Source organism: Girardinichthys multiradiatus, chromosome 14 (genome assembly GCF_021462225.1).
Source record: "Girardinichthys multiradiatus isolate DD_20200921_A chromosome 14, DD_fGirMul_XY1, whole genome shotgun sequence".
NCBI lineage: Eukaryota > Metazoa > Chordata > Actinopteri > Cyprinodontiformes > Goodeidae > Girardinichthys > Girardinichthys multiradiatus.
In genome coordinates, this window is record NC_061807.1 from 15,634,752 (window position 1) to 15,651,299 (window position 16,548).

Sequence of the window (16,548 nt, forward strand, 5' to 3'; positions counted from 1 at the left end):
CCATCCCTAGATTGAAACATGAAGGTGGCAGCATCATGCTGTGGGGATGTTTTTCCACAGCTGTGAGAAGGAAGCTCGTCAAGAGTTTATGACAAAAGGAGCAAAATAGTTGGGCAATCTAGGAAGAAAACCTGTTAGAGCCTGTAAAAGACTTAAAGAATGGGGCGGACATTCATCTTCTAGCAGGACAACAACCCCAAACATTCAGTCAGATTAAATCAAATGGTTTAGATCAAAGCATGTTCACGTATTGGAACGGCCCAGTCAAAGTCCAGACCTAAATCCAATTGAGAATCTCTGGCAACAATTGAAAGCCTCTGTTCACAGATCACAGCTCTCCAAGCAATCTGACCACACTTGTGCAAAGGTTTCAGCCCCAATACCTACACAAGTTGGTCTAGAGACCCCCAAAGCACCTGCAGCTGTAATTGCAGCCATGGTTGGACTCAGATGGGATGATTACAAACTCATGTCACACTTTCAGAGTTTCATTTGTAAGAAGTCCTGAAAACCATCCAAAAATGAGGGAAACTGCTTTCGCAAGGCAGTGTCGGCATAAAGAGGAGAGATGGAACAGGACTCTGACCCACTTCAGGTCCAAACTACTGAGTAGCAGAAAGAAGTGTGGCAACCATTAAATTATGCCTTGTTCTGTTGCCTCAGTTACAAACATTTAGTATTTTCAATGTGCAACAGAGACTGGTTTGGTTCAAAACAGGCAGAAGAACTTGACACTCCCTGAAAAATTGCTGCTAAACCTAAAACTAATGTTTAAAGTCTTCAAAACTTTCTCCAACAAAGCTGACAGACTCGAGATGGAAGCCCATTAAACCACACAGCAAACACTGAGCATTAATACACCTTTAAGAGCAGTGTTTTTCACCAGACGTGTGAGCAGAATGACAACTAGTTAGCTCAGGAAGCTAATGTTAGCCTAACAGTTGGATATATCTGCTGATAAAAAGTTCCCAAAGTTTACGGACAAAACCAGGAGAACCGGGTCAAGATAAAAAAAAAACTTTAAGTCAGTCCAGTGAGACCAGAGTCTGCGTGGACTGAGTCCGGATTTTATTACAAAAATAAGGCAGATTTGATGTTTGCTAAAGTTAGCCGGTTAACTGTCCGATAAAGGAAGCATATGTGTTTAAAGTTTTGAAGGGGTTCCCCCGGAGCCGAGGGTTAGACCACCATTCCTGCGGGACTGACATGCGCCCAAGGCGGACTCACCGGAGTGTCGGCCCGATGCAGTTGGTATCCGTGCTCTCGATTTCCCGCAGAATGCGTTCGTGTTCGGCTGCCGTCTCCACACTCGCCATCCTGCATGTTGCTGTGGACGGTTCCGAGCCTGTGCTGAACGAACGGGACTGCGGACAGGTTGGGAGGAGGAACCACACGGTGGGTTAAATAAATCCTACTGGGCAGCCCGGGTGGACGGGGACTCCCTTTGATTTAAACCAGTGGTCCAGGTTCTTTTTAGATCTTTATTACTGTATTTTTGTGGAGGGGTTTTTTCGAGTATCACCAACTTGGCAAGCACGTCAGAGCAGCAGTACAGCATGACTAAGATTTTTTTAATTTTTTTATTCTGTTAAGTCATTAAAACAAATAAGAAAAAAATGTATTTTCCACTGGAACATGATATATATTTGAAGTGGAAATTGTTCCCTTCAGTTTTGAACTTTCACACATCATGATCTTCTGAAAACTAAAAGAGAATGTTCCTCACTTGTTCTCCGTAAGTAATCCAGAATTGTCCCTAACAGTTCACCATACATTCCTGAGGGTTAGACTTAGAACCAACTTTCACCCGTTTTTTATGGTCGTAGGGGACATTTCAATGTAAAACTAGAAATACAATTTTAATAAAATAAAAATAAAAATCCCACGTTTTACATTTTCACTCTTTTTTAAATTAAAACAAACTTTTCTTAAATACTACATTTTCAAAATGAAATGCAATACTCTTTAGCTGACTTTAGTTCTGTTGGATTACATACAGTTTTGTATATTTTTTAAATAAATGTAGTAATGCGCAAATATTAAAATGAACTAATTTCAAAATAAATTAAACAATTTTATTTTGAAGGGAAATCAACATCCGCTTTTTGCCTCTATCTTATAGCTTTGACGCCGTTACGTCATCCTGCTGCCTGACGGTAACAAGACAAGTAAAACATGGAGGTAAACGACCGAAACAGCTGTTATATCACCAGGAAACGCGTGCGTTGTGTGTAGGTGATGTTTTATTATCATTTAGTGAAGTCCTGCTGGATGAATGGGGGGTCTTGGTGGCGTGGCGGAGCCAACGGAGCTCTGCAGACCCAGAAGGATCAGAGTCCATTCAGTGATACGAATTTAAAACTACTGCAGTAAATCCTCTGGTTTACAGAGTTCTAATGCTTCTAACGGTTTACGTGCATCCTTTAAAAGCTTTTAAGTTTATCATGTGTCTTTATAAGGTGGGAGTTTTGCAGAACTGCTCATGCAGATTGTGTTGTTACAGATCAGCTCCATTTGCATGTATTTGATAGACATACAATCATTACACAGAGTGAGATAACAGGATATTTGTTCTGTTTGATTTGTCCCAGCCCCAGAAGAAGCTGATCAACTCAGTGGACCGCTGTGTGGACGAGGCCCTCTGTGGCCTCGTCAGGGCCTCTGGGGGCCTCTGTCTGCTGAAGGGCCACAGAGTTGTGCTTCGCTCTGACCTGGACAGTCTGAAGGGCAAAGTGGCCCTTCTGTCTGGAGGTGGTTCAGGACATGAGCCAGCACATGGGGGTAGGACGTAATGATTGATGATCTCACTTTTAATGTGAGATTTATGTTGAAACGAAAGTACACCCTTTTCATTTCTAGAAATTTATGTGATAAGAAATATTGTCAATCTAACCCAAGTAGTGTGCAGGCACACATAACGGATTTCACGCTGTCATGTATTAAACAAAGATGAAGACATTGTAAAAGATGTGGGTGGAGCAATTTAGCACATCCCAAGATTTACCAGATTTTAGATCAATTTAGGAGCAATAGCTGAAAATTAAGAGTAGTTTCTCCACAGCATTTCTTGAGGTCCCACCGAAGCATTTAAATCATGTTGAGGTCTATATTTTGACTAGGCTATTACAGCACGTTGATTTCAGGACCCATTTGGTATCAAGGTAAAGCTGTCCAAACAGATGGTCTTACATTTGACTTTAGAACATGCTGGTATACGGAGAAGATGGTCAACCTAAAAGCTGCAGGTTGTCCCAACCGTTAGCTGCAGAACAAGCCCAAATCATCACCCCTCCACCACCATGTTTGACAGTTGTTAGGAGGTGTTGGAGCTGCTATGCTGTGTTTAGTTTTCTCCAAACATGGTGCTATGTATTATGGCCAAACACTGGCAAGACTGGGAACTGCCTTTAATGTTTTCTACTTGTGAACAGTCGGTGTCGCTGCAGAATGATGGAGCTTAAATTGTTTGTAAATTACTGTACCTCTCTTCCCACATCACTGGAAATTGCTTCTCTAAACTCATTCCTTTTATCTTTCCATCCTGATATGGGGTTAATGCAGGCTTGTTTGCTCCAGACGAGCAAATTGCAAAAAATTGTGCTTATATAGAGATGGCCCCATGTTTGATGGTTAATGGGAGTAATTACATTCACTCCCACTGCTTTTATTTCATTCTGGCTTCATCTTTGTTAATTGAATAATGACAGTGTGGAATCTGTTGGGTGGTGTAGTTCACTTGAGGTTTGGTTTAAACCATTTTACAGGTCCTTCTCAAAATATTAGCATATTGTGATAAACTTCATTATTTTCCATAATGTCATGATGAAAATTTTACATTCATATATTTTAGATTCATTGCACACTAACTGAAATATTTCAGGTCTTTTATTGTCTTAATACGGATGATTTTGGCATACAGCTCATGAAAACCCAAAATTCCTATCTCACGAAATTAGCATATTTTATCCGACCAATAAAAGAAAAGTGTTTTTAATACAAAAAACATCAACCTTCAAATAATCATGTACAGTTATGCACTCAATACTTGGTCGGGAATCCTTTTGCAGAAATGACTGCTTCAATGCGGCGTGGCATGGAGGCAATCAGCCTGTGGCACTGCTGAGGTCTTATGGAGGCCCAGGATGCTTCGATAGCGGCCTTTAGCTCATCCAGAGTGTTGGGTCTTGAGTCTCTCAACGTTCTCTTCACAATATCCCACAGATTCTCTATGGGGTTCAGGTCAGGAGAGTTGGCAGGCCAATTGAGCACAGTGATACCATGGTCAGTAAACCATTTACCAGTGGTTTTGGCACTGTGAGCAGGTGCCAGGTCGTGCTGAAAAATGAAATCTTCATCTCCATAAAGCTTTTCAGCAGATGGAAGCATGAAGTGCTCCAAAATCTCCTGATAGCTAGCTGCATTGACCCTGCCCTTGATAAAACACAGTGGACCAACACCAGCAGCTGACACGGCACCCCAGACCATCACTGACTGTGGGTACTTGACACTGGACTTCAGGCATTTTGGCATTTCCTTCTCCCCAGTCTTCCTCCAGACTCTGGTACCTTGATTTCCGAATGACATGCAGAATTTGCTTTCATCTGAAAAAAGTACTTTGGACCACTGAGCAACAGTCCAGTGCTGCTTCTCTGTAGCCCAGGTCAGGCGCTTCTGCTGCTGTTTCTGGTTCAAAAGTGGCTTGACCTGGGGAATGCGGCACCTGTAGCCCATTTCCTGCACACGCCTGTGCACGGTGGCTCTGGATGTTTCTACTCCAGACTCAGTCCACTGGTTCCGCAGGTCCCCCAAGGTCTGGAATCGGCCCTTCTCCACAATCTTCCTCAGGGTCCGGTCACCTCTTCTCGTTGTGCAGCGTTTTCTGCCACACTTTTTCCTTCCCACAGACTTCCCACTGAGGTGCCTTGATACAGCACTCTGGGAACAGCCTATTCGTTCAGAAATTTCTTTCTGTGTCTTACCCTCTTGCTTGAGGGTGTCAATAGTGGCCTTCTGGACAGCAGTCAGGTCGGCAGTCTTACCCATGATTGGGGTTTTGAGTGATGAACCAGGCTGGGAGTTTTAAAGGCCTCAGGAATCTTTTGCAGGTGTTTAGAGTTAACTCGTTGATTCAGATGATTAGGTTCATAGCTCGTTTAGAGACCCTTTTAATGATATGCTAATTTTGTGAGATAGGAATTTTGGGTTTTCATGAGCTGTATGCCAAAATCATCCGTATTAAGACAATAAAAGACCTGAAATATTTCAGTTAGTGTGCAATGAATCTAAAATATATGAATGTTAAATTTTCATCATGACATTATGGAAAATAATGAACTTTATCACAATATGCTAATATTTTGAGAAGGACCTGTATAACCTAATGTGTACTAATATGTAAAACCCCAGAATTAAAAGAGGGTGTACTTTCTTTCTGTGTGTTTAAGATAATTCATTGTGCAGTTTTACCTGGCAGTTTACCAGGGTGTGGAGTATGTTTCTATTCTTACTGGTCCCAGTTTAATCTTGCTGTGGTGTCTACAGGTTATATCGGTGCTGGTATGCTATCTGCAGCCGTGGCAGGAGGCGTGTTCGCCTCTCCACCTCCCGCCAGCATCCTGGCTGCCATTCTCTCCTTACACCAAGCCGGTAATCTGCTCTTGAAATTATCTCACTGGTTGGTTTTCATTTAAAAATGTGACTTTGACGAGTGACATCCCTCGTTGCCTCTCCAGGAGCTTCGGGGATTCTTCTCATTGTGAAGAACTATACCGGGGACCGCCTGAACTTTGGCCTGGCTGCAGAGCAGGCCCGTAACCAGGGGGTCAACGTTGACATGCTGATTGTTGCAGAGGACTGCGCCTTCGACCAACCCAGTAAGGCCGGCAGGAGAGGCCTGTGTGGCACTGTCTTCATACACAAGGTGCATGGCAAAACTGCTGAAACCTCTCTGTTTGAAGTGAAACGACGACAAGAATTTACCTTTTATTGCTGTAACAGTAATGAGTTAAAGGAATAGTTAGCAAACCAGTTTAACTCACTAAACAAAAGGAATAAACATGTTTCTGTTAAACTATGTTCAGCTTGCTGGGGCCTTGGCAGAAGAAGGCTGTTCATTGGACCAGATCGTTTCCAAGATGAAAGAAGTTCTGAAAAGAATTGGTGGGTGCCTTTTCTCTTTACTTCCTGCACAGAGTTGCCTGAGTTCATCTCATAACTGTTGAGTTTGTGGACTCTTGCATCACAGGCACACTGGGAGTGAGCCTGTCTCCCTGCAGCGTTCCCGGATGCCTTCCTTCTTTCGACCTGCCTCCAGGAGCCATGGAGCTGGGACTGGGTGAGGGTCGATCACAGGAGGGGGTGGGATTAAGCTAGACACAGTTCGGTAAAGACTGGGGAAAGGTTTCAGGTTGTACGTCTAATGGAGGTAGGGATATAATTTGATTCTGTCGTTTTAAAAATCAGGTTTAGAATTTTAATATTTTTGACCAGGGGGATCTTTTGAAATGAAGTTGAATGAATGAAATAAAGTGTAGCAGGTAGCACTCACACTTATCTCAATTTGGAGAATCAGGGCATTTTCAGCTAACATTAAAAGCTTATTCAAAAAGAAACAATTCAAAATGGATTTTCCAACCCCCGAAAACAACACAAACTGAAAATTTTCCTTGGAGTTTGAGGAAATAAAACAATGTTTATTTAAGTCCATGATGATAATCACAATTTATTCATCTGTGTGATCAAGTTGAAACAAATATGCTGCTATCTGCCACAAAACAACTTATTGTTTTTCACCTTTGTATGTCATTTAAAATTTATTTGTATATCACATATAAAAACAGCTGCCGTTGACCAAAGTGCTTCACATTTATACCAACAATCATGAAATAGCAAATAGAATAAAACTGTAATAAAAATAAATAAAATGCGGAAGAGTTAAGATTTAATTATTTATCGTCTGGATAAAATCTGTATAACGTTTGATTCATAAATCCTCATTTGAACAACTGTCTTATGCAGCACTATCAAGATGTAAAATTACTTCAAATATTCTTTTCCTAAACTCCAAGGAAAACTTTGAGTTTGTTTGTACCTTGACTTTGATGATCCATTTGCATGCATAACCCACATTAGCTGTTAGCTTAAATCTCCAAACAGCTGTCTGTCAGTTTGACATTGAGTAAACATTAACCTTACACTGATTTAATTGGCTAGACTCTAAGTAACTGTTAGCTTGACAGTGAATAGCATTTACCCTCACTTTAACCAGCTGTTAGCTTGACATTAGCTTGACCCTTAGAAGCTGTTAGCTTGACTCTGAAAATTCGTCAGCCTGACTTTGATTAGCCATTATTTTGACTCAGAATAGATATTAGCTTGACTCTGAATAACTTTTCTCTTGAAATAAGTACAAGTTAGTTTCAAACTGAGCACTTTAATTTGACATTAGGTAGCGTAAGTCTGCCTATGAATAGCATGCAACTTGACTTTAACTAGTAGTCAACATGTATCTAATTAGCTGTTAGCTTGACAGTGTTTAAAAGCTTTTAACTTGCCTCTTCTGAACTGTTAGCTTGACACCTATTAGCTAATAGCATAATGCTGATTAGCTTTGAGTGGCTGTTAGCTCTTAATTAGAGTCAAATTCTTAGCTTAACACTGAGCTAAAGGTAAATTGACTTTAGGTAGTTGTGATTGCAATATAAATGGCTGTTAGCTTAAATCTGACTAGCTGTTAGCTTGCACCGGATGAATAGCTGTGCCTTGTCGCTTAGTAACGTTTTTGCTCGAGTATGACTAGACTGATTAAATGACTAGACTGATTAACAGGTAGCTTGACTGGATTTAGCCGATATCATTTACATTAGGTGGGGTGGAGAGAGGGGAAGGACATGCAGCATAGGTCTGCAGGGTCGGGAGTCTAACCTCCATATACAGGTCCTTCTCAAAATATTAGCATATTGTGATAAAGTTCATTATTTTCCATAATGTCATGATGAAAATTTAACATTCATATATTTTAGATTCATTGCACACTAACTGAAATATTTCAGGTCTTTTATTGTCTTAATACGGATGATTTTGGCATACAGCTCAAGAAAACCCAAAATTCCTATCTCACAAAATTAGCATATCATTAAAAGGGTCTCTAAACGAGCTATGAACCTAATCATCTGAATCAACGAGTTAACTCTAAACACCTGCAAAAGATTCCTGAGGCCTTTAAAACTCCCAGCCTGGTTTATCACTCAAAACCCCAATCATGGGTAAGACTGCCGACCTGACTGCTGTCCAGAAGGCCACTACTGACACCCTCAAGCAAGAGGGTAAGACACAGAAAGAAATTTCTGAACAAATAGGCTGTTCCCAGAGTGCTGTATCAAGGCACCTCAGTGGGAAGTCTGTGGGAAGGAAAAAGTGTGGCAGAAAACGCTGCACAATGAGAAGAGGTGACCGGACCCTGAGGAAGATTGTGGAGAAGGGCCGATTCCAGACCTTGGGGGACCTGCGGAAGCAGTGGACTGAGTCTGGAGTAGAAACATCCAGAGCCACCGTGCACAGGCGTGTGCAGGAAATGGGCTACAGGTGCCGCATTCCCCAGGTCAAGCCACTTTTGAACCAGAAACAGCAGCAGAAGCGCCAGACCTGGGCTACAGAGAAGCAGCACTGGACTGTTGCTCAGTGGTCCAAAGTACTTTTTTCAGATGAAAGAAAATTCTGCATGTCATTCAGAAATCAAGGTGCCAGAGTCTGGAGGAAGACTGGGGAGAAGGAAATGCCAAAATGCCAGAAGTCCAGTGTCAAGTACCCACAGTCAGTGATGGTCTGGGGTGCCGTGTCAGCTGCTGGTGTTGGTCCACTGTGTTTTATCAAGGGCAGGGTCAATGCAGCTAGCTATCAGGAGATTTTGGAGCACTTCATGCTTCCATCTGCTGAAAAGCTTTATGGAGATGAAGATTTCATTTTTCAGCACGACCTGGCACCTGCTCACAGTGCCAAAACCACTGGTAAATGGTTTACTGACCATGGTATCACTGTGCTCAATTGGCCTGCCAACTCTCCTGACCTGAACCCCATAGAGAATCTGTGGGATATTGTGAAGAGAACGTTGAGAGACTCAAGACCCAACACTCTGGATGAGCTAAAGGCCGCTATCGAAGCATCCTGGGCCTCCATAAGACCTCAGCAGTGCCACAGGCGGATTGCCTCCATGCCACGCCGTATTGAAGCAGTCATTTCTGCCAAAGGATTCCCGACCAAGTATTGAGTGCATAACTGTACATGATTATTTGAAGGTTGACGTTTTTTGTATTAAAAACACTTTTCTTTTATTGGTCGGATGAAATATGCTAATTTTGTGAGATAGGAATTTTGGGTTTTCATGAGCTGTATGCCAAAATCATCCGTATTAAGACAATAAAAGACCTGAAATATTTCAGTTAGTGTGCAATGAATCTAAAATATATGAATGTTAAATTTTCATCATGACATTATGGAAAATAATGAACTTTATCACAATATGCTAATATTTTGAGAAGGACCTGTATATGGGTCGCTCGGTCTACCACTATGCGCTAGGCACTGTGCCCATTTAGCCATCATCTTGATCATACATTGCAGTTAGCTAGACTCGGATAAGGTGTTAGTGTTACTGTAAATGGCATCTACCTTGACTTCTTGATGAGAATGTCTCCCCTCTTCAAACTGAGACCCCTCTGATAGCTTTCTGCTACAGGTAAAACACTGAAAGCTCATAACTACTCCACATGACCTACTAAATAAAAACGTAATGTCATTTTCAGGCTGCAGTTAGTAGAGTTCTGTGACTTGTTGCATATTCATGATTGCATGCAGAGCTGTATGAGTTCAACTGCTTCATATATTGCCTAAAAGTGTGCTTGCTATTACCTGCCCTAATATCAAAGAGAAACATTACTTGCTGAGAGAGAAAGCAGTTTTAACCTGTACTAAATACAGATCTGTTGTTCATCAGGAATCCATGGAGAACCTGGAATCAAGAGATCAAAGGTGAATCAAAAGTACTAAGAGTAATCACCTTTTTATTTTAACATACTAGCCAGCTTTGTTTCTTTGCATTCTTGTCCCTCAGGTGGCATCTGCAGATGAGGTGGTGAAGACCATGATAGATCACATGACCAGCCCAGACAGCCAATCACATCTGCCTCTGAAATCAGGTCCGTTTATTACATTAGTCTGGGTGTTTGAATAAGCCTGTTCCCTCTTTGTTAGCTATAAAATACTGGTTAGGTTGTTTTGTATTTATCGAAATAATTATTGTTGGCCTAGGTATGCAATTATGTATATTGCAGAGTAAGGGAGACGACATAGGAACTGCGTTTGATTACCTTCAACTCAAAACAACACAGTTTACACAGTAGGTATTTATATCCTCTAGTCTAGGTGTGATAGGAGCCTCCTAGTGGTCTGCCACAATAAGTAACCCAAACATTTAGGATGTCAGCATTAACTATTTAATAGAACCTGGTTTTCATATTTTGATTACAGGGGACAGTTTCGTTTTGTGTGTGAACAACCTGGGAGCTCTGTCCTGCCTGGAGATGGCTGTAGTTACCCGAGCTGCCATCACCTGCCTGGGTGAGCAGAGACCATTTGATCATATAAAATTTGGCCACGCTGTGTATTTTGGAGTGAATTTAGTTTTGTGATTTGTCTTTTGTTCAAGTCTTTTATAAACCCTTCAATCCAAATTGAGCATTCTGTGTCCCCCTGTATTTTGTGGGGTCGACTTTTAATTTGCTGTAAAGGTTTGCTACTACAAGGCTCTGATTACAACATCCCAGCCACCTTTTTTATTTTCTTTAAAAGCTAATTGTTAAATGTTTAATGAATATACTGATTAAGACCATCTGTAACAAATTGGTTAAATAATAAACTTGTTGACCTCACTCTTTCTGTGTATCACTTCCCTAAAATAGTTCACAGTTGGGAGTCAAACAGGCTTCTTAATAATGTTTTAGAAACATTAAATATGAAAGTAACACTGTTTTATTCTCTCTTGAAGTTTGGGAGGAAAAGAATCAAAATGTTTGGTCTAATGGTCCTCTGGAAACTCATCAGTGGTTTCTATGGTTACAGAGAGCCGTGGGGTGGTGGTTGCCAGGGTGATGTCAGGGTCGTTCATGACATCACTGGAGATGGCGGGAGTGTCGCTGACCCTGATGAGAGCTGACCCAGAAACACTGAGACTGTTTGGTGAGCCCTGAAGCACACAGACCTATTTTATCACACCTGCATATACCGACCCTTTCTTCCGCTTTATTGTAAAAAAAAACACATTAAAGGAAGACTTATAAAGTTTTAGGTTCATTTTAATTTAGAACTTTTTGTTAAATTTTATGTGTGTTGGTTTTAATGTGAGAAAAATGTGTAAAAAAATAAAATAAAAAGGAGGTCAAGGTACTCAAATATATTTGCAGTGAATAATTTCACAACCATTAGCACTGGTGGATTTTGCTGTACGCATTTTCCTTACTGCCCAGGGCGACATGTTGTGGGGGGCGCCAGCAGGACTCCAAAAAACAATTGACTTTGGATGTCAGTTGAACAGGGAATAATGTATTCCATACAATGTTATGCCTGTATAAAAATGAAGCTGTACAGTGCAGCAGGCCAGTGAAGCTAAAACTGTAAAAAGCTTCAGATTTAGCTTCAGTTAAAGTGGTATTTCAATATTTCTTTTAAGGAATCTGGATGGCAATATACCATAAAGTCTAAAATATTTATCTAGCTGAATTGATTTTTTTTTTTTTTCTAATTTAACAATTTGATTAGATTTTAAGTAGCTTTCTTAGAATTGAGTTTCATGATAAAAGCTTGGTGTTTTTTGCAGTGTTTTGCTTTGTCAAAGGAGTGGGTGGCAGTTTGGTTCTATGTGGGGCAGCAGGAGGATCTAACCCTTTCTTGCAAGAACCGCCACCGCCCAATAATGATCTTCCATATCTCATCAGATGCTAAGACCAGCGCCCCCGCGTGGCCGAACCTCAGCACTGCACGTGTGAGCGGACGAAGCTACATCACAGAAGCTCCCGCTATGAGCATGCGGCCACAGGATGACAAACACTCACAGGGTCAGTCAGTTTAGTTACCTTCATTTTATATAAGAATTCATAATGTACTAAATAACTGCTGCATTTAAAGCTCAAAGAATCTGAAAATGACATTTAGACAAACCTTGGGTGGAGGACATTATTTATTCTAGGCACTTGTATATTTTTATGCTTTTTGAGCTAAAGTATGTCCATAGATTAATGTAATATTTATATGTATTTTTAATCTAATGCAGTAAAGAACATATATAAGACATTTAACCTCTCATTCAATTAGTATTTGTGTTTTTTACTTCTGCCAGGGCCCCTGAGTCCGGTGATGCGCAAAGTTTTGGACAGGATTTGTTCCACCTTGCTGGAAAAGCAGGAGGAACTCAACTCTCTGGATCGGGCTGCCGGGGACGGAGACTGCGGCAACACTCACACTCAGGCCGCCAGAGGTAGGAAATGGCAAGAAGCCAAATCTGTCAGCGAGACGTTTTTAAAGAAGGAAAGGAAAACCTGTTAACAGGCCATTAACATTTTCTCCTGCAGCCTTTCAGGAGTGGCTCCAGGATAATGTGATTCCTGGTTGCCCGGGGCAACTGCTTTCAGTCCTCGCTGGATTGGTGGAGGAGAAAATGGGCGGATCTTCTGGAGCGGTATGGCAAGCCATTTCATCATATAATTATTAGATAAGATGTCTGTAAGTCACCTCTATCTCTCAAAAAGAACAAAAGTGAACATTTCATCCAAATTTATTTTCAGATATTTCAACCTCACTTTTCCTATTTAGTGTAATTAGTTTTTAACTTAAACTATCTAAACACTCATATCAAAAATTATATATTTTTTTGTATATTAAGAGCCAGAAAATAACAGAAGGGGGTATTGTAGATATCTGACGTTTATCAGTTTTTCCTTATGAAAACTCTATTCCAGGTATCTTAAATGTTTATTTTAAAAAGAAAGAATGGACCTGATACCTGGAGCTGAAAGCTTGGCACACATCAACAGTAAACATCGCAAACTTTCATTGTCAATGAAAATAAATGTTCATTTTGAGTTGGAAGAATAAAATAAGTGTATACAATACAAATACAATGTTATATATCTTAGAATTTCTTTATTTTTCTCAGGCATGAAATAGAAAACATCATTGTCTGTTGAGGTGGACTGTCAGCGTTAATTATTTTTCAGTTGATATTGATGTCCTATGCCACAGAAGAGTTGGTGTTTCTTAAATTAATCTCAATTATGAGAATCATAAAATAAGAAAATATTACACAAATAAATATATAACTTCTGAGAATGTAATTTTAGATGTCTATAATTTAAATTCTGAGTATTACTATCATTGTGAAAACAAAATAATTATTTTCTGATATCCAAAAGAAGGTAATAAGAAATTTCAGTCGTCTGATTATGTGGTAAAATGGCCTGCTATATAGGCTGCATTTTATTGTATTGCATTGCGTTTATATTTCGCCAGACATGCTTACAACATTTGTCTTCTGTGTCCTTCAGCTGTACAGTCTGTTCCTCACCGCCGCTGCTGGTCATGTGACCGAGGGGCGGAGCAGTGGCGCCGCCTGGGCCACTGCAGTGCATGCTGGGACGCAAGCCATGAGAAGGTGCCCAGATAGCTAACATCATCCTCTGTTTAATTTATGTTTGGATTACAACATTTGATCTACATCTGCAGGTTTAAGGACTGTTCACTCCAAAAGCAACAGCTACTGTATGAGGTTATGAGCTGCCACTGATTAAACACAGTCAACTTGATTGAAAGGCAGAAATTACTCATACGAGAGGCTTAAGCTACCTGTGGGGCATAAATCAGGTCTCTGAAATTTATTTACCTCTAACAATCTCCCAAATATGATCAAACTGATGTTGAAAGCAAAATATTTATAACAAAAGAACTTGAATAACAGAGTCTTTGGGGTTTTTCTGCTTTGTGAACGTCTCTCAAACCCTTATTTCCCTTTCCTTTTGCTGTAAGAGCAACAGACAGCAGTATCAGGCCATCAGAGTTCATTTTAGGGCCTGAATGCAGCTAGATTATGCAGAACCATGCAAAATGCACCACTCATTAAGCTATTACTATATTGTTTAGATTACTGAATGATGTATTTTAAAATGACAACATCGTCTAACCATGTTTAATTACTTTCTGATGCTTTATGTTAATTTGTTTTGCAGTTGAAAAAGAAAGTAATGAAAAAGGCTAATTTGCTTAACATGTTTGTTATCTCAGAATTAGTTATCGATTTGTTGTAGCATTAGCTGTGGAACCCTTTTAGAATTAAAATGTTTTTTATCTGTTGTAGCAGATTTTCAGCCTTGAAATGTATTTTTTCTGACTCTAATATTTATTAGCTCATACAAAAACTGTTTTTTCTTTTTTACCTTCACTTTTCTCACAACATAGACTTCATTAGTCTAAGAACATTCAAGTGTTATAATAATGTGTCTTCCTTCAGATACGGAGGTGCTGACCCTGGAGACAGAACAATGGTGAGAAAAGAGGATTTATATATCAGTTGGGTGATGGACTGTAATTTTACATAAACCTGACCTCGTTTGACCTCTCTGCTGCCCTCAATCTGTAGCTGGATGCTTTGTGTCCTGCTGCTGAGGAGCTCATGAAGCTGACTACAGCACCACCTGCTGGACAGATGGATGTATTACATGCTGCTGTGCAGGTAGAGTAACTAAAGACCACAGTTTCACACACAGTCACTATCTCAGTCTTTATCTTCTCCTCTGACTCCACAGAAAGCAGCTGCAGGTGCAGAGGCGACCCGTGACCTCACAGCCAGGGCTGGGCGGGCCAGCTACATCGCCGCTGAGCGGGTCACCCTGCCTGACCCCGGCGCCGTGGCTGTAGCCGCCATATTGAAAGCCGTTGCAGAGACGCTGGGGGAGCAGAAGTGAGGCAAAACCCAGATTATTAGTAATGATTTGTAAAAAACGTTGACTATTTAATTTAAAAAATCATCAGAACTTTAGGAAGCTGTATCCTAATCATTATTTTTTAAGAAAACATGGAAAAATATCTCCATTGTGCCTTACAAGACAATAAAACACCATCATCCAACGGTATTTAACATAAAAAATATGTTTTGCATTCCTGTTTCAGCTAATTTTCTAAATAAATAAATAAAAGAAATAGAAAAAACATTTTGTTTAGAGGAAGCTTTGAAAAGTATCAGCTGCTGTAAAATGTTGTCTCAAATATGCCTTAAAGACACATATATAACTAATAAACTTAGAAACACTAACTTTTATAGATTTTACTTTGTGTGTTTTACTAAACACTGAATGCACATGTTGTCCGGATGATGCTAACTATTAGATTTTGCACTGCAGGTAACAGTTTCTGCATCCAGTGATGAATAATGGTACAAGGTTTGAGACATTCCAACTAAATATACAACAGATTCTAAATATGCATCAAGAAAATCTTTAAAATTAGATTGTTATTTGATTTGAGGATTTTTTGGGAAAACTCACAAAGGAACTGTCAAAAAATAAAATTGTTCAAAATGACACCAGCCAGGCCCAAGATTTCCCCGAGAAGATCAAAATTACATAATAAAGCCTTTTATCTCAGCAGCAGGAAGTTATAACCTAATGTTACTTTGTGAGAAAAGCAGTGATGGTTTCAACATTAAATTTATTTGATTTGCACAGATTCAAATAAACTAAAAGTTGGTTTTTTTTTGTTTTGTTTTGTTATTTTATTTTCCTGTTTATTTAATGGAAAAACATGTTTGGACTTTGTTTCCTGCAGAAACAGCTCAGCACGCACACCTGCATGTTGGAAAACAAACATTTTTTTTTAAATCTAAATTTTCCAGTTGCTTTCAGATGTTTTATTTAATTTCCATTTTTTGTTCATGTAAAATTTGATGATATTTGCCACATGACAGCAAAACTACACTTTGAGAGTTTAATTAAATTATTTTTCAAATAGCATTTGGTGTCGCTCAAAATTGGTCGCATTTCAAAGTTAATTTTACACAGTTTAGCATCAGACGGACTAGTGATCAACAAGCTGTTGAGTTTAAATTTCCACTGCAGAGCTTTTAACTCTGCTGTTGCAGCATGTTTACTCTCATTACAAGTTTAAAGTTGAACTAAACCCCACGGAAATTAATAACTCCGCCCCCAGACAAACCTTGTGGTCGGTGGGGACGAGTGGAGGGGGTAAGCGGGGGTGTGGTCCAGTTTATACAGTTTATCTGCAAAAAAAAGTGGATTTAGGGTTTAGTTCCTCTTTAAATACTCCATACAGGTTAATATTGAAACTCCTTCCTTCCTTTTTAAATTCACTGTAATCAATCATCTGTTTCTTTTGTCAAACACTGTGATGTTGTCGATTGCACTAATAAAATAAAAAGGAAAACTACAAAGGTTTCATTTTGTATGTTTTTGCAACAATTAAGCCTCTGGAAGTGCCTTGTGAGAGTAGCCG

General features: G+C 39.9%; 2 protein-coding genes across 7 annotated transcripts in view; one reads left to right on the plus strand and one right to left on the minus strand.

Moving 5' to 3' along the window:
• The window catches only part of exoc6b (exocyst complex component 6B), a 117,333-nt gene extending 115,901 nt beyond the window's left edge, over window positions 1-1,432 (minus strand). For 3 of the 5 annotated variants that reach the window (XM_047384935.1, XM_047384938.1, XM_047384939.1), the window contains exon 1: window positions 1,228-1,432. In XM_047384935.1, coding sequence (XP_047240891.1) covers window positions 1,228-1,316 — 89 coding nt within the window. In that variant the 5' untranslated portion in view covers window positions 1,317-1,432. The remainder of the gene's footprint in view (window positions 1-1,227) is intronic. The other 2 variants (XM_047384937.1, XM_047384936.1) reach the window with 2 other exon arrangements.
• Window positions 1,336-16,486, plus strand: tkfc (triokinase/FMN cyclase). Of its 2 annotated transcripts, XM_047384941.1 has the most exons (18): window positions 1,336-1,395; window positions 2,123-2,181; window positions 2,592-2,781; window positions 5,542-5,646; window positions 5,733-5,920; window positions 6,081-6,159; window positions 6,245-6,334; window positions 9,992-10,026; window positions 10,109-10,193; window positions 10,525-10,614; window positions 11,116-11,232; window positions 11,988-12,107; window positions 12,389-12,526; window positions 12,621-12,727; window positions 13,593-13,699; window positions 14,552-14,585; window positions 14,681-14,773; window positions 14,847-16,486. In XM_047384941.1, exons 2-18 carry the CDS (start codon window positions 2,176-2,178, stop codon window positions 15,003-15,005), a joined length of 1,743 nt encoding a protein of 580 aa, XP_047240897.1. In that variant the 5' UTR covers window positions 1,336-1,395; window positions 2,123-2,175; the 3' UTR covers window positions 15,006-16,486. The 2 variants fall into 2 exon arrangements, with proteins under 2 accessions (XP_047240897.1, XP_047240898.1); XM_047384942.1 differs by lacking the exon at window positions 1,336-1,395 and having other exon boundaries at window positions 2,136-2,231.
• Window positions 16,487-16,548: the final 62 nt, after the last annotated feature.

Excerpts from the sequence above, each read along its gene's own strand:
- tkfc (XM_047384941.1), top strand. Across the intron at positions 10,615-11,115 it reads AGCTGCCATCACCTGCCTGG|AGAGCCGTGGGGTGGTGGTT; the intron begins GTGAGCAGAGAC and ends CTATGGTTACAG. Across the intron at positions 12,108-12,388 it reads GGATGACAAACACTCACAGG|GGCCCCTGAGTCCGGTGATG; the intron begins GTCAGTCAGTTT and ends TACTTCTGCCAG.